Source organism: Podarcis gaigeae (genome assembly GCF_964106915.1).
Source record: "Podarcis gaigeae genome assembly, chromosome: 7".
In the NCBI taxonomy this organism is placed as follows: Eukaryota; Metazoa; Chordata; class Lepidosauria; order Squamata; family Lacertidae; genus Podarcis; species Podarcis gaigeae.
This window is the reverse complement of record NC_139683.1, coordinates 48,894,472-48,919,591: the sequence shown is the minus strand read 5'-3', so window position 1 is coordinate 48,919,591 and position 25,120 is coordinate 48,894,472. Positions and strand designations below refer to the sequence as shown.

General features: G+C 38.7%; 1 protein-coding gene across 11 annotated transcripts in view; it reads right to left on the bottom strand.

The window, feature by feature from the left end:
* Positions 1 to 25,120, bottom strand: part of MTCL1 (microtubule crosslinking factor 1) — an 89,282-nt gene that overhangs the window by 11,857 nt on the left and 52,305 nt on the right. For 4 of the 11 annotated variants that reach the window (XM_083746734.1, XM_083746725.1, XM_083746728.1 and 1 more), the window contains 8 exons: positions 22,233 to 23,558; positions 21,133 to 21,288; positions 11,223 to 11,345; positions 9,556 to 9,786; positions 8,009 to 8,191; positions 4,771 to 4,938; positions 2,954 to 3,202; positions 13 to 303 (listed from right to left, as the gene is read on the bottom strand). In XM_083746734.1, coding sequence (XP_083602860.1) covers positions 13 to 303; positions 2,954 to 3,202; positions 4,771 to 4,938; positions 8,009 to 8,191; positions 9,556 to 9,786; positions 11,223 to 11,345; positions 21,133 to 21,288; positions 22,233 to 23,558 — 2,727 coding nt within the window. The remainder of the gene's footprint in view (positions 1 to 12; positions 304 to 2,953; positions 3,203 to 4,770; positions 4,939 to 8,008; positions 8,192 to 9,555; positions 9,787 to 11,222; positions 11,346 to 21,132; positions 21,289 to 22,232; positions 23,559 to 25,120) is intronic. The other 7 variants (XM_083746727.1, XM_083746732.1, XM_083746729.1 and 4 more) reach the window with 3 other exon arrangements.

The window sequence follows — 25,120 nt, the reverse complement described above, 5'->3', positions numbered from 1 at the left end:
CAATGGACGCACCTCATTTGCACAAGTTAAGAACCTTTCTCGTTCCAATTTCTGAGGCTGTCGTTCATCAGAATCATCCGGAGAATCAAGGGACAGTGTTTCCAGAAAGAGGTTTTCTGTGGCAGTGCACCTGTCACTTTCCTTCAGTTTCGACAGTGATCGATCTTCAAATTGCATGGTGTCTGAATCAGAGTAGGATCTTGACCCCATTGGGTGAGGCACTTGATTTGAAAATGAATGAAGGCTAGTTTCTTTTGAGTCACAAAGAATGTTGTCTCCTCTTTGTGCATTTACTTTCTGAAGCTGAGAAAGAAATTAATCATACATCAACTGAATACAGAGTAGCTTTCACAGTAGTTGTCTGCTTATTTCATCTTACAGTGGTACCTCGGGTTAAGTACTTAATTCATTCTGGAAGTCCGTACTTAACCTGAAACTGTTCTTGACCTGAAGCACCACTTTAGCTAATGGGGCCTCCTGCTGCTGTCGCGCCGCCAGAGCACGATTTCTGTTCTCATCCTGAAGCAAAGTTCTTAACCTGAAGCACTATTTCTGGGTTAGCAGAGTCTGTAACCTGAAGCATATGTAACCCGAGGTACCACTGTATACCACTTTAGATATTGATATATATGAAACTTAAATATCATATTGATGTTTACAAATAAAAAGGTAGAAAGATTGATTATTTCCATAAAATCGTTTCAACTCAGATGTTTCAGGAAAAGGCAGTTCCTAGTTTGTGTTTCTGATGGCAAGAGCACGCTTACATGGAAACTTCTTGTTCAATGCCTTAGGCTTCAATCCTAAATACATTTAATAGGACAAAACGGGATTTATTTTCATGTAAACATGCGCAGGATTGCCCTCTTAGGCTGCATTCAAATGGCAGTATCCTCCAGCTGCTTTAGTGCTATACTTAGGAGGGGAAGGAAATATCAGAAAAGGTTCCAACTTGTCTGTATCATCTGTTCTCACCCTAATATTTTTATTTGGACTAACACAGATCGGTGCAACAACTAGTGCACTGCCTGTGTGGATTATAGGTGTCAGGCATAATTATTTAGCTCATGCTGGGAAGAGTAGAAAGCTGTTGGGGACACAGGCACCACATTAAGTGGGATTTTAGCATCTTTCCACCTGGTAGACCCTGCTATCAGCACTTAAAATTGTGAACTTCCCCTGTCTGCTGTGCATAGGGTGAATCTGTGGTCAACACAGACACAGGGGTGGCATATGCTGAATCACATTTGAAGTCTATCACTAGTCTCCAATATATGCACATGTTCAAGGATATGGCAATGAACTGTCTGTGTGTACATAAATATACTAGAACAGCAAAAGGTTCCTCTTCATAATTAAACAGCCAAAAAAAGAGAGAGAGCTGTGAAATAATTAATCTGAAAACCTAAAAGCGTGCAGTCACCATCAGTACAAAATTAGGCTTGATGTTGTGTCTCAAGAGATAACACTGTAGCAGTGAACTTGAAAGAGAATATTTGGAAGCCTTGAGAAATGTAGGTCAGCATGCTTCTATTTCCACAATTATCCCAAATGATCTATTTCATGCTTCATAAATCTGGGGATGTTTTGCTTTCCTACATTATGGTTAAAGTAAACAGAAAGAAAAATGGTCAGTGATTATGGTGAATACATATTGATTATGCCACAATCCTCTATTTCTGTTTTTAAATGCTTCAGATTATTTGCCTTCTTGTTTTATGTATATATCGCTGTGATGTCTCCAAACACATAGAGTGCCATGCAAAATACCAGAGATAAGTTAATTGCTTCCACAGAAAGTACCGTCTGGCTAACTGCTAAGAAGCTATATTGATCCAAAGATGTACAAATTTCTGAAAGTTTCCTAGGTTAAAGAGGAGTGTTGCCACCTAGGAATTAACATTATGAAAATGAATTTAAACACAAGAACGTTGTTCTGTTTATAAATTATTTGGTTTGTGAATAGTTATTTCCCCTTCCTCAGTGAACTGAAAGTTTGCTTTATTGAAGCCTGGAAGATATAATGTATAGTGGTACCTCAGGTTACATATGCTTCAGGTTATATACGCTTCAGGTTACAGACTCCACTAACCCAGAAATAGTGCTTCAGGTTAAGAACTTTGCTTCAGGATGAGAACAGAAATTGTGTTCCGGCGGCGCGGCAGCAGCAGGAGGCCCCATTAGCTAAAGTGGTGCTTCAGGTTAAGAACAGTTTCAGGTTAAGTATGGACCTCCAGAATGAATTAAGTACGTAACCCGAGGTACCACTGTACAGGGTTTTATCCCTCAGTTGGTAGCCTGTCATGAAACAGCTAGACTGATACAGTTACTAAAGAGGTGACTATCTGTCTTGTGAGGTTTTCTGTTATAGCAGCTGACAGTAGAATTCAGCTTTTCTATGATTCAGAAGTATCCAAAAGATCAACCTGAGGTAGGATATCTCATTTGGACTATAAGTAAGGTTCAATGAAACGTAGAGTTTTCAGAGACAGCCTTGTGATTGATTAAAGGGTTATCAACTACTCACACTAGGAAATCATTCTTGTGAGAGGAAACCACAGGATTAAAAATGAGAAGTAGAATACAATGTGTAGATCTTGATTTTTTAAGAAGGAAAAGGAATATAATTTTGTGGTCTGAGAACAAGAAAGCTGCATTGTAAGGGTCACAATGACTCTGCCTTTGTGGGATAAGTGAAATGACAGGAAATAGCCTTTAACCTTTAACTAATTTCCAAATACTAGTGAGGCTTCTAAAATTAGTTTTGGAAGCATTCTTCCTTAGGTCCCTTGGGCTTCTGTAATTATCTGTTATGAGAAACAATGAAACAGAGTGTTCACCCTGTTTGTGCAGTTTTTTGTTTTTTTATATAAAGAAAGCCGTCTAGTTCCTTTTTAATTTTTGCAATATAGTTGTGCAGACACATTCCATCATGACCTGACCCCTGAATTACCTGCTCTAGCCTTCTCAGCAGTTCCTTCTTTTGCCTCTCCCACTCCTGCCGGTCCTTGCTGAGCTGCTCCAGAAGCTCTACCTTTTCTTTATTCCAGTTCTTCTCACTGTGCTGGATTTGCCACTGCAAGTCCATAACTAATCGGTGACTGTCAGCCAGGAGCTTCTTGTGCTCCTCCCTCTCTCTCTTGAAAGCTGCTTTTGCTTCAAGACCAGTCTCACTCTGTGCTTTCTCGCTCTTCCCTTCCAGCTATAAATGAAACAAAGGTTGTTAGTGTCAACATCTCTTTTGAAGGCAGATGTAAAGGCTGGGCTTTGCTATCCAGTTGACAAGGGGATTCTTACAAACATGCCTTAACATTCTGAAGCACAGCTTTGCTCTAAAAGAGGCAACTATAGTATAATAGTCATACAAGGACTCCATACTTGCCTAATTGCTAGATTAAGGCTGCAAATCCAATTAGACATGTCACTATAATTTGTAATTCTTTGGCTCTGAATACAACCTCAGCAACTCATTATATTTGTCTTCAATCTAAGGCAAGTATTACAATCCACAGCTTTTCTTGCAGTTCAAGCTATTATCTGAGCTGGAGGATAGCTGTATTATGAATCAGAGTAAGCCTGTGAAGGGGGTGGGGGTGTTCTCCTGTTTCTGTATCCAAAGCCCTGTTCCTTACATAGATGTCATATTGAAATCACAGAATGTTATGCAGCTCTTCGCAGCCCTATAAACACATCCTGGGAGCTTCCTTGTTCATTATCAATAATTAGGATTACATTCAGCTAAATTATCTTCCAATTGAACCAATACTATGACTCTGGAGCAGTTTCAAAGAAGTGATCTGTCTGTAGCTATGCAACAAAGCTGTGAAGCAGTCATCTCTGTCTGGTGTTCTAGGCATGTGTCATGAATAGCTTGATGGAGATCTTACACAGTCTCCCTATTCTTGGTGTCTATGGTGAAGAACTTGTTCAGGGAAAGAATGAAGAATCTCCATTCACTGGCAATCACCAGTTGCAGACACAACTGCATTTCTACCTAAGCTGCAAGATTACTATTCATGCCCCCTCCCCTTAATTTATCATTCATTACATCCAGTAGCTTTCTGACTTTTATCCTCACTGAAATTAGGTAATGCTACCAAACGAATTTTTTTTAGGGGTCTTGTCATTTTTGCTCTCACCACCTGTGCTTGATGTAAAATATTAGCATCAAATAATACATTTGTTATGGCTTAGAACATGCCTGCCACAAACCATCTGCTCTAATTTGCAATACTTTACTGAATAAATGCAATAAAGCACAATTAATAAATTACTCAAACATAAAATTTTTACATTAAATTAAAAATCAAAACCACTTACAACAGGGAGACACAAAACCACAATTTCTAGGACTTAATAAGATTCTACGATTTAATAAGATTAAATTAAAGCAAAATGTTAATACTGTCTACTCTCATTAAATAGCTATTCCAAACAGCATCACATCAGGGAAACCATCTAGAGAATGAGGCACTAGTTATTTGAGTAAGTGCACCTGAATCCATCCTACAATTTGATTAAACAATAATAAGAGCTAGTGGTTCACTCAAAGTTGTTGTTTCAGACATATTTGCAGCTACCTTATTTGTGTTAGACAGCTGGTCCATCTAGCTCAGTGGTCTACACCAGTTGGCAGCAGGTCTTCAGGATTTGAAAATATGGCCTTTCCCTGCCCTACCTGAAAATGCCAAATATTGGACCTAAGGCCTTCTGCATGCAGAGCAGATCCTGTGCTGCTGAGCTACTGCCCTTCCCCAATGGGAACTGTACCTGCTCCAGCTGACACTTCAGTTTAGTCCATTCCACTTCCCAAGCAGCTTTGTCAGTGGCATACTGCTGCTGGAGGCCATGACGTTCTCGTTCATCATCCCGGAGCTCAGATCGGAAGTCATCCAACAGTATTTTTAGGGCATGTAGAAGCCTGCGGTTTTCTCGTGCCTGCAGAAGCAAAAGCTATTTGTAATTTTAAAACATTAAACTTGTCTTTTCAAACAACTCGGGATAAATAAGGGGTGGTTGTTTTGTTGTTGTTCTTGTTTTCTATGTTCTTGTCAAGGTGATCAGCTGCATGATCAGCCCCGAATGCTAGCATCCTACCAAAGAAATGGGGGGGGGGGGAGCCTCAGAAGGCTGGCTTGTCTATAGTGCGATTTCCTGGTTTATAAAATAAAACAAAATGATTTAGCCCACAACTTTAAGATACCAAGTCAAAGATGCCCATAATATTAAATTTGGCTGCATCAAAAGTGTATTGGTGCCTGGCACATCCAGAGTGGGAAACCACACCCCTATTACTATGTTTTCAAAACATTTTCATCTCATCTTCTCTGGAATGCCTAACTCAGTGATCGCAAATCCAGCACCTAAAATGAGAAATTACCCTGCTGTACTGTTTAAGTGTTTTCATTTGCCTCTCACTGACCCCCCCCCCAAAAAAAATCCTGTAGACGCCCATGTCAGTGTGAGAAGGAGAGACATACTTGGATAGAGAGAGTGTGTGCATGGGGAGAAATGTTTATATGAAGTGTGTGTGTGTGTGTGTGAAATCAATACTATGATCTCCACTATCAGGACCTGCAAAATGTAGCTGACTTGAGGTTGTCTGGGGCCGGGGGGAGCAGCAATGACTCTACCGCCTTTAATTTTGTATTATGTCGCCACCACTGCCCACCACGACAGTCATGTTGTGTTATGGCAAGTCTCCACGACAGTCATTTTGTGACTGAGGCCGACGGCACTCTCTCAAAATTCAAAATATGCCTGCTGGTTCAAACAGGTTGCTGACCCCTGGATTAAAGGAAGCCTGTGCCATAGCTCAGAAGAGAGATGAAAAGAAAGCATAAAAGGATGCTGCTTAACTTCTATGCCTGTGAAAAAATGTTATGGAAGAAAGTACATTTCTATGAAAAGCCACGAAATAGAGTCTATCATTGTGTGTAACGGTACTATGATAACTGAGAGGCAATTCTCAGTGTGCTCAAAAATCCAGGTTCCTTGTTCAAAAGTCAAACAGGACCTTTGTTTCACTTTTCTCATGATGTAGGGCTATTGCTAGATCTTGCCTCTACAGAGTCACAGAATGATAGAATTGTAGAGTTAGAAGGGATCCTGAGGATCATTTGGCCCAACCCCCTGCAATGCAGGAATATGCTGCTGTCCCATGTGGGGATTGAAGCTGGTATTTATCAGCACCATGCTCTAAACAACTGAGCTATCCAGTGATCACTACAAGAATACTTTCCTCTGAAGGCAAGGGCAAATCTGAGGAAAAACAAGGATATGTGCCCTGGTGCTTTGCATTGCGGTGACACCCTACAAGATAGGCAGAGTGAAAATACACCAAGGCTAGCCTCCATGGACACAGGTGGCGCTGTGGGTTAAACCACAGAGCCTAGGACTTGCCGATCAGAAAGTCAGTGGTTCGAATCCCCATGATGGTGTGAGCTCCCGTTGCTCAGTCCCTGCTCCTGCCAACCTAGCAGTTCGAAAGCACGTCAAAGTGCAAGTAGATAAATAGGTAAAGGGACCTCTGACCATTAGGTCCAGTCGTGACCGACTCTGGGGTTGCGGCGCTCATCTCGCTTTACTGGCAGAGGCAGCTGGCATGCAGCTTCCGTGTCATGTGGTCAGCATGACTAAGCCGCTTCTGGCAAACCAGAGCAGCTCACGGAAATGCTGTTTACCTTCCCGCCGGAGTGGTACCTATTTATCTACTTGCACTTTGACGTGCTTTTGCTAGGTTGGCAGGAAAAAAAATGCATTAGTAGGTGCTTAATGCAGTGCATTCTGAGTAAATAAAGCAACAGCTGCCAATTTTACTAAAAATGATGTTACACCTAAAGCACTCCAAGAATGGGGAATGGTGACTACTCATTAGGATGCCTGAGAAGGACTTTTTCATTACAGCCAGAAAATTGCAGACCACCTCCCATAAGAAATCCACCAGTTCTGGAAGTATGATCTTTTTATTTTTTTCCAAATTAGCTTTTGGTTGCTAAATATATCAGTGCTGTAATTGCTGCTTGTCACTGCTGTCTAAAATAGTTATTTGATTGTCATTATTGTTTGTTTTTATTTGAGCGTTTTATTGAATTTTATTAGTGTCATTGTATTGATAGTATTGTTTTTTACAGCCTTTGGAATATCTTATTAAACAGTGAGTTACTTCCCCTCTAAATACATAATTCTGACTTGTATATTCATCCTGAAATAGAGCCTTTTCAAAGACTTTATATCAAAGAGCATTGGATAAACTGCCAATGATTTTTAAAGGCTCTGCATTGCACCCCAAGTCACTGCTGCTATTTTGGAAACCACACTGCTGATTTAATGTATCTATTGGTATTTCCTGAGGCCCAAATGCTGCATATGAATCTAGGTCAGGCTCAAAATAGGTAAACCTCTCAATCCACTTGGGGTGGGGGGAGAAGATATTAACATTATGTAGCTTGTTTTAAAAGCACCCATTGCAGTAAAAGGGTTTTCTTGCATCATATCTATCTTTCATTAAATAAATTAAAGCACATGTCTTCTTCTTTAATTATTTATATGAAATAAAAAGCCCCCCACACAAATGGTTAGATGGTACATTGCTATGATGCTTAGGTGGTGAGCCTGTAGTTATTGCAAACCATCAGACAAATATATATGTTTCTGAGCAATAAGCCATGATAGGAAATGGAATATTTCATTTAAAGTATCAGTCAGAAAGGCACCAGCAATCATATCATTCCTTTTTCTCCTGATTAATATAAACATAATAAGTGAAACACATTAACATCACTATGTAATTAGGATAACTGGCATGCTGTGAATAAATGAGGTTTACATATTCCAGAACATGAGGGATTATAACCAACCAAGTTCTACTCAGAGTAAACCCATTGAAATTAATGAACCTAAGTGAGCAGTGTCCATTAACCTGAGTGGGTCTACACGGAGTATGATTAATGTTGAATACAATCCAAGGAAAGTAAGTATCAGACACAGTAAGCACCTGCCTTGGTACCTGTTTTTGATGCTGCAACAATTCTGCAGTCTGCAGTGGTGGTCCATGGTCCATTATCTCCACGGTGGAATGTTGGGAGTAGTCTGCCAGTCCAAACACTTCCTCCTCTTCCTCTTCGTCCCGTTCATCATGCTTTTGTTCAGACTGAAAGCTGAATTCTGGCAGGGACTCAAGGTGTTCCAACTAAAATAGCAAGTGAATAAAATCAAAGATAACATTGCTGTCTGAATGTTTGGAACCAGAAGTTCTGAACAAACATGTGTTACACTGCATGCACAGGGTTTCCTCATTCCCTTCCATGACTTTATTCCATAAGGAATTCTTCATTTCTTAGAAGATGAAGTTGGAATGGGAAGAAGGCTTTGAGCGCACATAGCTTTGGTTCAAGCTGTAAATGTGCAATGGCAAATGTATATTTCAGATTCAAGGAAGAAGATCAATACCTATTTTAAACATGCCATTTGTTTAATTTTAATAATATTAAACAGTGTCTAAAATCTTGAAGAGATTTTGCTTTGGCATGGTAATATTAAGTGCAGACTAATTCCATTATGGCCAATATGCATACAATAGGCATTATAAATCATCATTATTAGTGATATGGCCACTACAATAGTGATGGAAATTTTATAGCATATATGGAAGCTTAAAAAATGTAAAATTCCACAGCTCAAATCCTTGTCTCATTCAAAAGGTAACATATTCTTCTCACTTTTGATAATGTAAATATCTAGTTTAGTACAAAGCCAACAAATGTGAACGAACATAGCAGACATGATAAACATGTTAGCTACATGCGAGACTAAATGATTTGGATTCAAACAGTAATTTCCCCCTCCTGAGGTGGTTTAGTAGAGTAGTCTCAAAGAGCAATATGCTTTTCTCTTCCTTCCTATTTTCTATAATACATTATTTAGGAGCTGCATAAGAAAACAGTTCACTCATGATAGAGCCAAATATTTTGAGGGTGGAAAACAAAATGAATGACAACCACTTCTACTTCCTCACAAAATGCTGCTTTAGGGCTCTTCTGTTAGTTTACAATCAAAACATATTTTCCTTATTCAGAGCAGATTTTACCGAAAATGCACAATATTGCTATTACCCCCAAACTGATCTGAAACTATTAATAGACTGATTATTGTAAATCTTTTCAGTTCAGTGCCAGCTTCTTGGGACCCTGGGTGTCAGGTGAGGGAGAACGGCCTATAAGGCTATTGATTTGCTTCACAGATTTCTGTCAGACAGGACTGATGTAGAGATAAGTAACAGGTAATTGAGAATAGCTGTACAGCTAGGCCCACACTGCAAATCTCTTTCAAAAAATAAATAAATACCAGAGACAGGTAGCTTCGGATTCCACTTCAGCATTTTTCTGCTCTATAATCAATGTGACACTGATTCCAATACGACAGTTCAGGATGCTCTGACACCTTGCTCTGAACTTGAAACAAGGTTATCTCTTAAAATCTATTTTGTTCCTAGCAGAACTATCCACATCACTTTTCCTTGTAGTTTCACTCCATTAAATGACACGGGACACTTACCTTAAGAACATCCTCTCCTTGCTCCTCCAATTTCTTGCCTTGTCGCCACTGTTTCAGCAACCCTTTCAGTTTGGCATAGAGGAGAAAGGTGTTCTGCTTGAAATGCCTGAGTTCTTGATGCATCAGGTTTTTCTCCTGGCTCCAGGTCTTCTCTTCCAATTTGTTCTGCAAAGTTAAGCTCTGCACCTCCAAGTCTTTCCTCCGTAGGCTTTGCAGATGGTCTTCTTCCAGCTTTGAACAGAACAACCATGCACAACATCAACAGGATATCGCCCTTGAGGGTTCATTCTTGTGTGTGTTTTTAAAATCTGGGCAAGATAAACCAAGGTTGCTCATTCTAATTATCATCAGCTAACTGTGTTTGGCAGCAGATCTGATTTTTGAGGAACCTGAAGAACACAGGCTGTAGCCTTAATTTAATTAAGCGTGTGTGAATAATCTACTGAGGAAATACACAGCTCATTTACTTTAACAAGCTGCATCAGACTTGTGCAGCATAAACATTTTTATGCTCTATGTTCTCTTCACTGCATCCTTTCAATAAATAGGCTCACCATAAGACCCTGACCCTGCTACTGCTGTATGTGAATTGCCTTTGCTAAATTTATTTTTGACTAGTCATTATAAGACACCCAGGGCTTTAGTAATTATAGCTCGTTCCTCTCCCTTTCTCCTTTCTGAAATATTACTTTCTCTGCCTTAAGGAGAGAGAGCTACTTGCCTTCCAGGACCAATGCTGCTAAAACAATAAGGGAATCATCATTGGAAGCAGAAGAAATCCTATTGATGGAGAACATGGCTACTATTGTATGCTATCTGCATATATCCAAATAAATAGCCTGGGGTTACCCAGGCTATTTAACCAGCAAATAAAGAAATAAAACAGTCCACAATCTCAGAGTTGCCATGTTTTAGAATATTTATGCTTCAGTAGGAAAGCATATTTGCCACGCAGTCACGTCTACTACTTTCACATCTGTTTTATCTCTGCCAAATATTACCAATGAAACAATGAAAAGAAAAAAAGAAAACTACTTTGTGGTAAGTTTCTGTTTGGGAAAAAAGGTGATTTAAGTCCTATCCTGACTTTTGATCCTGAAGGATTTACTTTTAACAAATATTGATTGACATAATCATGTGCATTTTAGTTGGCTGTAAGAAAGGAGTAAAAATGTAACAGAGGCCAAATCTCCATGTCAATTGATTTCGACCCAATAACAAACTAGATAATTTTAATGCACAAAAATAGTTCTAGAACATACCCTACAAAAAATAATAATACTGTTTTCAGAGGCCATTCCTTTCATTAGATTCCTGGGCTATGTGAGTTTTACAACATTTTCAAGAGGTAGAATTGGGCTACAGAGAGTAGGAAAACTGCAGAGCCTTACAGCATACAATATCTCTGGATCTATAAAGATCCTTGTAACTTTGAGATTTATCATCTTGGCAATATGACTGAAAGCCAGAATTATAGTTCCGGTTAACACCAATTAATTTTCTCTTAATTGTATTTCCACAAGTCTGCCAATCCACAACAAAACTATCTATGAAACAGTACTGAAACATATTTAAGCAACTTCTAAATTCTTACCACAAACTAAGGAGTTTCTGATAGTCAGAAAAACAGACAAAGGTCTCTTCCAACAACCACATTATGCATTTACCTGAATTATCTTTTCTGTAAATGTTTCTTGCTCCTCTTGGCGAAGTTTCACCTCTTGCTCAAGTTGAGCCTGAAGCTCCTGAATCGATATATTCTGTACAGGTAAAACATGGCAGTTCCTGAGCTGATCAGCAGGACAAAGGAGTAAGGTTCTAACAGGTGTGACAGAACTACAGGACAGACATCACTGAGACACACAACTACACAGTGAAAAGACACTTCAAATATGCATTGTGTTCATATTCAGTGAGATCTAATTCCAAATGAATGAAAAATCTGCACACAGATTCCATTGCTGGATCAGGAACTGCACATGTAGACCTGTGCCCTGTGTCCATATTAGGATACACATATTAGGATACACACAGAGGGCTTTCAGGCCTTTTCTCATTTGCACTGTTGATAATAACATGCACATCTCAGACTGTGTACATGTTGTGAAAAAACTGTATATGGATCAGAGACTAGGTATCTACTAGTCTGTGTGTCACTTGAAGGTTATGGAGGTCATCAAAAAGTTACTTATGTTCTTAGGGGCTCTATTTTATTTGATAGTAAAATGTCCAATTGATAAAAAAACAAGATTATTCATGCATCTAGATTTTAATTTGCAGAATTTCAAATAGCCAAATTTGAATTTGCAGAACTTCAAATAGCCAAATTTCTACGTGTCATCAATCACAGCCCAACATCACGTTCGAGCAACAAATGTAAAAGTATAATTAAATTTAAAATGTTAAATCAAGTATATATTTAAAGTAAGAATCCTGGCAGCCTTGGGCAAAATCTGTTCTCAGCCTGGATCCTTGGCTGCTTCAGATGTGTCAATAATTGGGTAGGAGGAGATACAGAAAATGTAACCCCCTCCATATTTCTTGTTTTCCAGCATTTCTGTGTTGCTTGGGCAGACTGGTGGTTGTATTCTGATTTTGGAAAATGCCAAAGGGGAAAAAGCTACATACAGCCAACTTGTAAAAATAATAATAATCAGATGATACTACTGGGCCATATCCATTGCAGCTCTACTGGTGCCAAGGACTTCTGCGCATGTAACAGAACTTCTGCCTCCTCTCCTGTCCTCTCTAGCCATTGCGTGCCCTCAAAATTGGCTTTGGAGGGCGGGAGACCCTCTGTAGCAGATTTGGGGGGGGGGGGAGGAAAAAGAAGTTTCACTGTGCCAGTGGAATCCTGTGGGGCACAAGGACTTAAGATTGGATAAATATTCCAAAAAAAACCTCCAAATATCAGAGTTCTCTTAAACTCATGTTAAAACTAGATTATTGTATTTTTGAGATAGCTGAATATGGTTTGAAAGTAGGATGTCTGCTAGTGGTGTGTACACTCATTCTACATTGGCTTTTGTCTACAGGTTTTATATCCCCCCCCCCCAAAAAAAACCCCTGTTTGACTGTACAGGTGATGAGGACAAACACGTATGCACAACTGTGAGAAGTGGAACTACTTTTAAATCTCTTTAAAAGTATTGCCTATCTCCAGCTGAAGATCTGACTTAAGCGTGCTAACATGGAGGCAAGCTCCACTGAAAACAATGTCTTGCTTCCACAGGATGTATCAAAAATCTAGAAAGCACAAGTTAATCTACATGAATAAAGGAGCATGCTATACTCACAACACATGAACATTGCTCACCAAAAGTAACTGAAGTACATAAAGCTATGCTAGGGCAACATGTTATGACTATGATGGAGATAACATAAGGTGTACTATGCTTCCCTATGCAAATGACTCCTATCATGAGAGTTCCATGTCAGCAAAATGTAAAAGTTTCAAGTAATGAGGCTAATCTGTGAACTGCTTATGCATAGGTTTATTGCATTTTAAATGAAGTGTTGTTAACTTTCTTGAATACAGCTTTAATAGACACAAAGTACAAGACTAAAATCTTTTAATTAGCAATTCCCATCTCTAAAGATTTCTAGAGAGCCTGATCCTCAAGCGCCCTTTAAGGAGAAGGGGAAACATGCATACCAGTCTCCCAGTCTAATAAATAAACAATGAAGAGCTAGTTAATTAATTAAATAATTAATTAATTAATTAAAGTATTTTGCTGAATTTATATTGTTCTGCTCATTTGGAATGGGTTTTGCGTATTTTATAATTGTAATGATTTTATTTGTTTTATAATTGCATTTTCTATTGTAGTAATCTGTCCTATAACTTTGTAGTGAAAGGCAGTTTCACTATAAAAAATTTAGAAAATTTTTAAATCTTCTAAATAAATATATAACACATTATTAGATATTAGCAACGATAATTGGAGGAAACAATACTTCTACTGGCAAGTCTCAGCATCAATGAGTCTAATATTTGTGGTGTTTACAGTGTTATTGTATACACAACATGAATAGAATCTATACTACCATGGGTGGAGTTTCATTTAGAGAATGTTGGACTGGAAGAGAGTGTGAGTCACAGTAGGTGTGAGGTGGGAAATGATGTCTGAGAATGGCAGGTGAAGAGTTAGGATAGTTCTGTAGGGACAGAGAGGAGAGGGAATGAGATGGCAATAAAAATGAAAGTATAGAGACCTAGGATAACTGTAACGGTATGTTAGTTTAGGCTATTAGCACTATTAATATTACTTGTTCCAGATTATTATGTTTCCCAGTTAAATATATGTTTACATTTAATTATCTGTGTTCTGGCCTGGGTGGATACTAAGGTTAGTATATCTCACCCCATATTGTATTGTGTGGATGTATTCACGTAAATGGGAGAGGGCTTTCTGAGTGGCTGCTCTCAGACTTTGGAGCTCCCTTCCTGGATAATTTAGACTTGCTTCCTCCTTGTTGTCCTTTCACTGGCAGGTGAAGACTTTCTAAGCCACTTGACTCCAGACTTAACATAACTGCTGAGTGATTGACCCCCTAACCATCAGAGGACAGAGTCTTCTAAGGGATCCTGGGAATTTCACACCAATATGTTTCCTGATTTGTCATGAGAGCTGAATTGTTGAAGCAACGATACATTCTTATAACTCTATTCACCCCTATTATTCCCTTTCTCTCTTTTGACTAATGATATATTTGATGCAGGTGAGGCGACATTCACCATTATGACCTGGTTACATCATAGGGAAAAGGGTTGGTGGGGTGGGGAGAGTCACAGACCCAGAAAAATAAACTCATACAATGCAGACTATTGAACAGTAGAGTCTACCACAGCACTGTTGAACATAATGCAAATGCAGAACAACACAACTCACAGGCATCCCAATCCAGGGAAATTGCTGTTACTTCTGCTGGAATCAATATTTTTACATCTCCCACCACATCCACAGCACCAATCCATTATTGGGAAGATATGGGCGGGGAGTAGGGGGGTAAGAAAATAGGAAAAACCTGACCTGAGTCTGGCCACACTACACTACTGCCTGCTCTCAATCCACCTAACAACATACCAGCATAGCAAAAGGTTTCTACTCTCTAGTCCCAATCAGCCAAATGGGAATGCTGTTACACTTATAGTTTCTAGATTAGGTTCTAATGCATTGATCTCTGCATTAGGTTATAATGCATAGATTCATTTTAGAAAACTCAACATTAATTTACAGATATTCATTTTTACATTTGTTGTTCAATTTCAAAGCTTGCTTACTTAAAAAAAAGTCCTCCCACCTCCTAAATTCATAACAAACTTAAGACAGTCCTTTAACTAGGACAGTTAACTAGGAAGAGGGATTGGTTTCCATGTTATCACTGCTGAAAAGTCTTTTCCTAACGCTTTCTGATTTTAGAATAACAAGAAAACCTAGGTATGTTTCTTACTCTCCAAAAGCTATAGAATTTTGTAAGCTTGCTGCACAGTGAAAATCAAAAGAGATATACATAAAATCAAGAGAGAGACAAACAAGAAACCGGTGGAAGGTCACTTGGACTCACAAATTAATGTACATTCAAATAATGATGAAGAGTGTTGCCATTTTGGGTTTGGGGGGGGGGATGGCATTCATTTTTAGCCCATGTGCAACTATTTTGAGAATTGTCTTTCATTCAATCAATTTCAAACATGCATCAAATAATAAAAAAGAAAAGCTAAGAAAGTATTGGGGGAAAGAAAAAGAGATGAGCAGTTCCAATCCCTGTTTGCAAATATAAATGAGTAAACATATTATGCTTTCACTGACATTGTACTGCATACCATGCTCTTATTTTATATTAATGTTATAGTTTTATCCTTAAAAAAGTATCAAAATGAATTAAAATGTGCATTTTAAGATAAAGTATGTTCAGAAATGCACAAAATATATATCTGAGTTTAAATTTTCACACATACTTTTAAAAATAAAAAACACAATATGAAAACAGGGCAGAACATACTTAAGAGTAATCACATCTAAAATTGATACAACTTTATCTTACCATTCAATATTACTTCATAAGTCCAAGTATTATACATAAACTATATTTCATTTAGTTAAAAATAAAGTCCAGATTCTAACTCTAATTTAGAACATTCCACTTTATGAAATATAATAATATGATAAAAGGTAATTTGGGGCCAAGCAAGTCTAAACCTGACACATTTGCTAAAATGATGACTGGGGATGTTGAGCAATATTATGCACCATTTCCTGAATGTGTTTAGAGTTTGAGTATCAAAAATGGTTTTATAATGGGTATTCCAAGACTATTATTTTGTCAGCTTCATGCACACTCTGGCACATATGTAAAGTATTTGTTCTTGCTGTTAGGGTTTTTACTAATGATTGCATAAATGTTTCAAGCTTATCTTGAAAGTGAATTTACAAGATCCACATGCAACCATTTAATTGGTGAAAACATACAAATACATACATACACAATCTAACACAAGAAGGGAATGTCTACACAGATTAGCTGATGGTTGTGCAACAATGAAAAGGCTATGGAATGTCTAATGAAATATGCCATTGGAAATAAAACATATATTCATATAATACATTCTATGAAAGTTGAAACCATAAAAGAGGGAAATTCAAAAATTTTAGGTTTCAACTCAGTGCAATGTCATCTTTTATACAGAGAATTCCCCGCAGATACAAAATGAAAGTTAACAAAACAACAACTCTGATTTATAGATACTTGTGTTCTAAACTGTTACTTACAATACAAGCATATTAAATAACAAAACAATATATTCATCCATTTTGACTAAATGTCTTTACTGTTTCTTATTTAGATAAAAGGCATTTGTGCTTTTCTTTGCTACCACTAAGGTAGGGCAAGGGAAAGGAGTTTCTCATTTCACTACACTTTTCTCATGCTTGGTTCACAACATGCTACATGCCGTTTCAGCCCACTGGGCTGAATTGAATCTAATGTGTGAAGGCCAACCATTAAGTTTCAACAAAATTCATCCTTGCCCTGTCTAAGCTGCACTTGAGAGACAAAAATTGAAAGCACTGTATAATGATGAAAGGTGGAACCATGAAGATATTCCCCTTGGTCACAATTCTATCAGATATTTATTGGCAAGACCATAAGAAGAAGCAGGATACTAAGTTAAAGTATTATAGTTTTGAACAGGAGGATTTCTGTTCAAAATCTGTAGGTACTCACCCAACAGTAGAGCAAAACTTTTACTCCATTTTTTATTTTAAAAAACTAAGGCTCAAACTGGATGCCATGAGGAGATTTGTGATATTCTTCTCTGCAGTTTTATTTTTTATTTTTAGAAACCCAAAGCCACCTGGGACAGGCTCTATCTTAGCAAAAGATGGACATGAGTAAAAAGGCTGCTTAACTCTGACTTTCTGGTCCCTTTTTCTAAAGCTAAAAACCACAACCTGCCCAATTTGCTTCCTGTGCAGTGTGAGAAAATTTCTGTTTGAGAAAATACCATCCCAAGGCACACTAACAGAACCAAGTAGCCCTGTTTTTTGGTTCTGTGCTATTTTTCTTCTTGTTGCCATTTCACAAAACTGTTTATGTGACACTCCCTTCAGTTTCAAAAGTAATTTGTCATGCAGAATGGCAGAGGGCTTGTTTAGGAATTCCAAACATCTTAGGGCTTGTGGAACAAGCAACATGCTTGCTCCACATTAATGAACAATGTTATAATAATACTTAGTTCTGTCCAACAAATTAAAGTATTTTCTGAGACAGCAGGTTCACAATTCAAAAGACACAAAGAAAGAGAAAAAAGCAAGTCAGTGAAAGGACAATTTATGAAGTGGGATGACTGGCTATGGATCCAAAGGTGGTTCCTGTGTTCATATTTGGTATCTGGAACCTTAAAGTACACTCCCAATTGTTGTTTGGGAGCAAGGATTGCTGTTAGTGCCAATCAGCTGGCATAAAGCCCTGCTGGAGTTGACAGGACTATGGAGTTCCCTGCCCAAAGTGGAGATTGCTGTGATTGGCAACTAGCTTATCACCACTTGCTGGAAATGCCTCCTTTGCCCGTGTAGTTTGAAATCCTGCCACATGGGCAAGAAACATGTTTCCTAGGGAAACACGTGACCTTTGATGTCAGGTAACTGACAGGTGGGTAGACCCACTGACCTGTCAAAGTGGCCTGTGAGCCACTCTGGTGTGGGGAGTTGGGACCTGGCCTGCCAGCTGAGCCCAGTTGCCCTACTCCTGCATTGGAGTGTTGTAAATGAAACCCAAATGTAATCTTCTGCAAGAAAAAAGATGAGAACTATTACAGAATCCATATCATACAGCACAGTGTATATAAATGCAATAAAGAAGAAGTCGTACTCTAGCACTTGCCCAAGGTTTTTTAAATCAGTGCTACTAGTTATTTCCCTTCTGCTTACAGTTCCTCGGAGCCAATAGTTTGTTCATATTAAAGATTTAAAAATATAGTTCTCTCTCGCACAATAGCAGGGCTCTATTCTATCTGTGAATAATGAGTTGAAATGTTTCAGTAGGCGTCTGTCTCCTCCCCTGTGCTGAACTAGTTGAATGACTAGCTTTAATGAAGAAAACAAGAAGTCTGCTCTTAAGACTTTTTTTTTAAAGACAAGTTTCTTTCAAAGCATATACTTAACCCAAGAGTTTACCTACTAATAATACTGTATGCTAATAACTACTGGTGCAGTACAAATAATGGCAGCAATTTAAAGTAACTTAAGACTAGAGGGTGGTTCCAAATTAAAGACAATAGACTTACATTGTCTGTCATCTAACAATTAATCTACCACAACACTATGTATAAAATAATCTGCAGTGGGAAAACAGACCTAGAAATTTTTTATCTTCCATCTATTTTTATTTTATTTGCAAAAAGAAATATATATCATCAATAGCAAGAAAAAATAGCATCAAATCAATAATTTAATTATACTCAAAAAGCAAGTTTAAACCAAACTGAGGTTCACGTCCCCCTATCCGTTATTTATATGCCCTATCCAACAAGATGAAAAATCTACAGATTTCCTAAGTGGCCAATGCAAAGACATTTATTCCCAGAGCAAAGCAGCTAAAAAGTTCCCTTTTGCCATTTTGATCTGGGAGAGCATCAATGGCACATCTACTTGGGGAAGATAACAAAATAGTGCTATCTTCAACATCATTCTTTAACAGTTTACTTCCCATTTTCTATCTTCAATGTATATAATTTTGCTCAGTTAAAATATATTTTGTATCAACAGATTGGCGAATTACTATGAACGGGGATATCTTCTATATCCCTGCCAATGAAGGAGAAGAGGTAGGATTAATGAATCTAGAATAAATAAATTCATGGGTCTGTTCTCATAGTCACAAATGCAGATTGGAGTAACTGATCCACCGTTCAGGGAAAGTTCTGAAGAAGCACTTAATGCAGATTAGTTAAACTTTAACATCTTGAAGCCACTCTTTTTCAGAGTCTTCTGTTAATCCACGTCTTTTAAATGCAAGTGGACTATTTTTCCCACAGTCACAAAGGATAATCACCATTCCATGCTTTAAAAACACTTTATATGGCTAGTAAAACTCCAGTGCTTTCCCTTCTGACTGAATAAACAATGGGCTTCGTCAAGTGTTAATGCCCTCATAGCTTATTGCCCATAGTTATGAACAAAACTATGTTAACACAAAGTCTAAAATCAACACTCAAAAATAATTTCACCACATGCAAATAACCGTGGTTTCCCTGTTTTATAATGGCAAAAAAGTGGCAAATTAATGCTCTTCCTGGGATCTCTAAACTTTGTGCCATTGTATATAAATTTAATGTCAGCTTATTATAGTACAGTATAAATTTTGATCAGTTGTTGACGTGGCTTTAGTTTGATAAAACATAGAACTGATTGCAAAACCCCCCAAACTCTTATCTCAGGCAAACGGGTGTGTTTTGTACACTTTTGATCCATGGATTAAAGTACAGGTTTTATTACCTGTAAAGGACTACCCTGTAACAAAAAATCTTATGTCATCTTGCAATATTGTGTCATATACATGTCTGAAATAAATGGCTAACATTTACTTCATATTCGTATTCTCTTGGATATATTTTTTTTAATACACTGACCAAATTTATTCATAATGTCTAATGTCTCTATGCCCATCTGCATGTTTGCTCATCCATTAAAGAAGGAATCTGGTACAGAGCTGGCAAGTCTGGGCCCTAAACAGACTGCAAAATAATATGTCTGTAAAATAATATGTCAACACAGGCCATTAGAGCAAACTATTTAGCATAATACCAACATGCTTCCAAACTCTGCTTATTTCTCATTGCCCTCTTTCATTTCCCTAATTCTGATTATGCCTATTCATTCTGTGCCTGGCTGAACCACAACAAAAGTTAATACATGTTGTGCACAAACATACATGCAAATTGAAGCTTGCTGCATTGTTCCCTCCTCTACATTTCAAATCTTCCTCCCCACCTGCCAATCTAGGCAATGCATCTGACAGACTTGCTGGACTGTGAATCAAACACTGATTTAATTGTCTTATCTTGCTACTTCCTCCATGCAATTAGCCTTTTGTAATTTTAAAATGTTGCATGTAAATTTAAGGAATCAAATATACATTCATAACCTCTTTAAAAGGTTTAAAACACTTTAAAACTGCTTTTGGAAGAAGGTGAAGAGAATTGGGTTAGTGGCATCACTGCTTTTCAGCCAGTAAGGACTGGGAACAGTTTCCTGTCAACTCAATCCAGGATGAAAGTCATACATCTAAACAAAATGTAGTGACTGCTATTCTATAGAGACCACCACTCAACATCTGTACATACCCACAATTAAGAATTCAAATTTGGCTGGTTCCAGAACACAGCCAGATGGACTATGATGGAAACTAATGCTTTTGCAACCATTAGCAGTGACAGCTCACAATGTATCATCTATGGATAAATATACAAGTCATCATACTTATGATGCTTATGTATGCAAGCTGATTGTTGTTCTAGGGAATGAAAGTGGTTGATGTATACAACAAGAAATAGTTCTATACGTTTAGGGAGATGTTCTTCACAGAAGGGAAAAAAAAGGAAGCCCTTCTGTGTGGGGGATTTTGGAGCATGTCCATAAAATCACAACTATTAATATGCTATCAAGTATGGGAAAAATTACATGGGCTTTCTGAAAGTTTTGTTGGTGAGAAATACAAGGAACATACTACACTGCAACCATGTAGTGACTATTGCTTGATATAGTGTTGAGGTATATAATTTAACTTCCAATGATTTTTCAAAGCCATCAAGGTGAGCAACACAACAACCACCCACATTTCACACATGGCATTCTGGCTATCTGTTTCTTTCCAGGTCAGTTACAGGTATATCAGGGGTGGCCATTAGGATCACAGAAGTCTAAGGGTGAAGGTTTTAAGCGAACATTGTGGGTTGTTGTGGTTGGTCATAATAGCCCATATGAATTATTTCCCACCACTTTGCCTTAGCTTCTGTGACAAACACTTATTGGTCCCTTTGAGGGCAGCAAGAGCTTTTTAATAGGCTGTGCTAACCTCTAGACTGAAACAACCCTTGTTTCCTGGCCTGTAGAGTTTAAATTCTCCATCAGCTCTGCAGTGTGGCTCGGTGGTGCCTCGTTGATGATGACTCTCTCTCTCGTCTCCATGGTCTTGGCTGCGCTGCCACTCCATCTGATCCCTCAGTTTGGACTGTTAGGTGCATGGGTGGGGTTGATAACACAAAAAAACAAAGGACAGGAGGAAATAAAAGAAACAAAAATGGGTAAGGTAGACGACTGAAAAAACTACAAGGCAAAGAAAAGCATGAACAGAAAAACCAACTTAAATGCAGTGGCATAAGAAAGTGAAGAGAACAGAACTAAAATGAGGATGAGCAAAATAATGGGCTGAAATATCTGAAAAGCAAAAAAGAGAAAGAGAGGGGAAAGAATGCACACTGGTTATGAGGCGCATGCAATGAGGATGCATGAGTCAAACCAACAGCAAGCATACAAGTTATGGAGGATATGGGGATACAAGGCTCTTCCATCCTTACTTGTGCTGTGCAGAAAAGCCATATCCAGTGTGGCAGCTGTGGCAGTATAGACATGAGCCCAGGGGAAACGGGTTACGAAAGGCAGTCCTTCGCTGGCTACAGTGCTTCTTTGCTCACCCCTCGGTTATGTGAGAGAGCTGCAAGCAGGCTTTGCAAGAATATCTTATTTTATTTTGGATTTTTATGTCTAGCAAGACCTTTTGAGAACACATTTCATTTAAGGAATCAGAATAACAGGAGGGGAAAAGGTAATTTACACATTCATTAGCAAAGCTGCTAATGGCGTATGAAAAGAAAATGTTTTGTGATGGTGCCTCTCAGTAACTTTTTTAAAAAGTTTGACATCAGAACAAAACGGCCATGAATATAGCAGATCAAGGACAGAGAAAATGAAAAGATTCAGATGCCTTTAGCTTCTGTTAGCTTTTTTTGCCATGAGGAACAGCCTCTGTAGCAAAGTAGAAGATAAAAACCTAAAAAAAAGTTTTATCATTTATATTTCAAAATCATAACAAAGCAGCCATGTGTAAAAATAGCACCAGTGCAGCAGGAAAGAATTAAAAAAAAAAGTGAGGTGACAAACAAGAAGTCCACCTACCTGAAAATCTGAAATTAGCTCCTTTCCCTGGTTACCAATGGGTGAGTCTCGGGATAAAGATGTCATTGTGGAGAGAAAACTAGAGGATTCTGTAAGGTGAGGGAGAGGGGAAAGGTCTTCCATTTGGTCTTTGAGGCCTTCCCCAATACTGTCAACCTTCTCTAGGAAAGTTTGCAGTTCTTTCTGGAAATTTTTCATTCTTGAATTAATATTATCCAAAAGTTCCGGCTCATTCTTACTCTCTGGTTTTCCTTCATCTTTTTCCAGACCTTGCTCAGAGGAAGTACTGCTGGTTATGTGCACTTTTGATTCATATATTAAACTATCCGTGTCAATGATGAGACGGTCAACAGCTCTTTCAAGCCTTTCAGCCTCACGCCTGATGCTGATCAAAGACTCTGTATCCTCTTTGGCCCTTGTTAGTTCAGCAGAACAAAGATCACTAACTTCTGATGGCTTCCCACTCCCAAAACCCGATGTCTTTTCATATACATCTTCTGAGTCACTTTCACCCCCAATGGGTCCCTCTCTCTTTGGTTGAGGTAGATGGCCCTCTTCGTTGTCACACTCTTTCTTCCCTGCATCACTCTCAGCATCACTGTCCCTAGGGCTTGAAGTCCTCAGGCCTAGATGTGAGGCAAGATCATAGCGCTGTACATTGGATATCAATACACGATTCTCATACTGGAGTTTCATCACTTTCCCACTCAGTTCATTGATTTGAATTCGAGCAGATTTTAACTCTTCTTGTAAGGATCCACTGCACTTGGAAGCATTTTCATCAAGCCAGACAGACTCTTGTCCAGGCTCGATTTTGAATTTATTTAATTCATTTGTTAACTGCTTATTATGATCTTCAATTTCAGAGATCGATCTCCTCAGCAGTTCTGCCTCTTCTTCTACAAACTGCAAATGACGGCGAAGCTCTGCTGCTGACTCCAGAGAGTCACCATAAGGTGAGGTAGGAATGCTTGAAACATGGTCCTGGCTTAAACATGCTCTCTCATACTGGCATCTCATATCCTCCATCTCAGCCTTAATACCTCTGTTTTCTACCTCCAGCTCCACTAATTTTCTCCCCAGAATGTTAGCTTCCTCTTCTACTAGTTTCAGACGAAGCTTCAGTTCAGCTTCTCTTGTGCTGGGTGGTCCTCCAGCTTCCCCTATAGGGAGTGGGCTTTCCACATCTCCATAGATAGACTTGTACTTTTGAAGTTCTTGTTCCAGTTCATCTTTCTCCCTGCCTAGTTTGGCCATCTTCTTACGCATCAATGCTGTTTCTTCTTTGGCAAACTGAAGCTGGCACTTTAAATCAGCGCTGTCTTCCTGCCAAGAAAAATATCCCAAAAATGAAGAGAGAAAAAGGAAATTGTTTAAAATACAAACACAATGGCTGTAACTCCATAAAGCAGGTATAGGGAAGATGTGAGTTGTAGCTCAACATCCTTCTCTCTCTCTCTCTCTCTCTCTCTCTCTCTCTCTCTCTCTCACACACACACACACACACATTCAATGAATGCACAGCTGGTTAAGTGTGGAAAAATTGACACCTTATAGATTCTCAGAAAAATAACAGCTACAAATACAAATGTTTCAGAGATTGCACATGTTTTCAGCTACTACAAAATGAACAAATTATTAGTTTCTAAGTTTAGAAGTCCTTCCACAAAAAATTATGCATGCCACCCCAAAGAAGGCCCAAAGTTTGCAAGCAACAGTGTAATTCTGTACACACTTTTTCTGTGAGCTGCATAACCCTCACTATGTGAGGCTTTAATCCGTCATGCACACTGAAGTGTACATGGCTATCTTCCAGTGTAGGAAATGGTTCAATAAATCATCGCAGCACTGTGTGATACTTAATAAGTATAGAAGTTTTGTTGATTTTATAGGTAAAAGGTAAAGGTACCCCTGGCCATTAGGTCCAGTCACGGACGACTTTGGGGTTGTGGCGCTCATCTCGTTTTATTGGCTGAGGGAGCTGGCGTACAGCTTCCAGGTCATGTGGCTAGCATGACTAAGCCACTTCTGGTGAACCAGAGCAGTGCATGGAAACGCTGTTTACCTTCCTGCCAGAACGGTACCTATTTATCTACTTGCACTTTGACATGCTTTCGAACTGCTAGGTTGGCAGGAGCAGAAACCAAGCAACAGGAGCTCACCCTGTTGCGGGGATTCAAACCGCCGACCTTCTGATCAGCAAGCCCTAGGCTCTGTGGTTTAACCCACAGTGTCACCCGCGTCCCTTGATTTTATAGGAGTCCAGTATTATTGCCACTTATAACTGAAAATCAGCTGCTACAAAATCCAGTATAAAGTATCTTATAGCAAATCCCAGTATGTCCCACATGTCAGAGGTTCCCCACACCTGCTTTAGAAGGTCTGCAGTGACATGTAAGATTGCAGCTTCTGTTTGATCAAAACTAATAAAATAAAATGAGAGATGTCACACACATGTGGAAAAAATGGTGTCCATGGGCAGAGCTGACATTTACTTCCACCTTCAGTAATAAAGTCCCTGTTTGTACATTACATTTATGGGAGCAATGTAGCTCCCATGCATCTCCTAGTGATGTCTGCTCCATTAAAGAGTGTATTGGCAGAGGGAGTTCAAGATTTCTATAAGCATATAGTAATTTAAGGCAGACATATGAAAGGCACTTAGACTCATAGTGATCAACTCCTGCCCAGAAACCTATGTTCCAACTGTGGAAGGACATGTGGATCCAGAATTGGCCTCCATAGTCACTTACGGACACACTGTTAAGACCATATTCATGGAAGACAATCTTACTCAGCCATGAGTGATCTCCAAAGAACTTAGACTTAGATTCCCTATGCATGTTAAAAATTATTGTACCTTAATAGTATAAACCTACACATACATG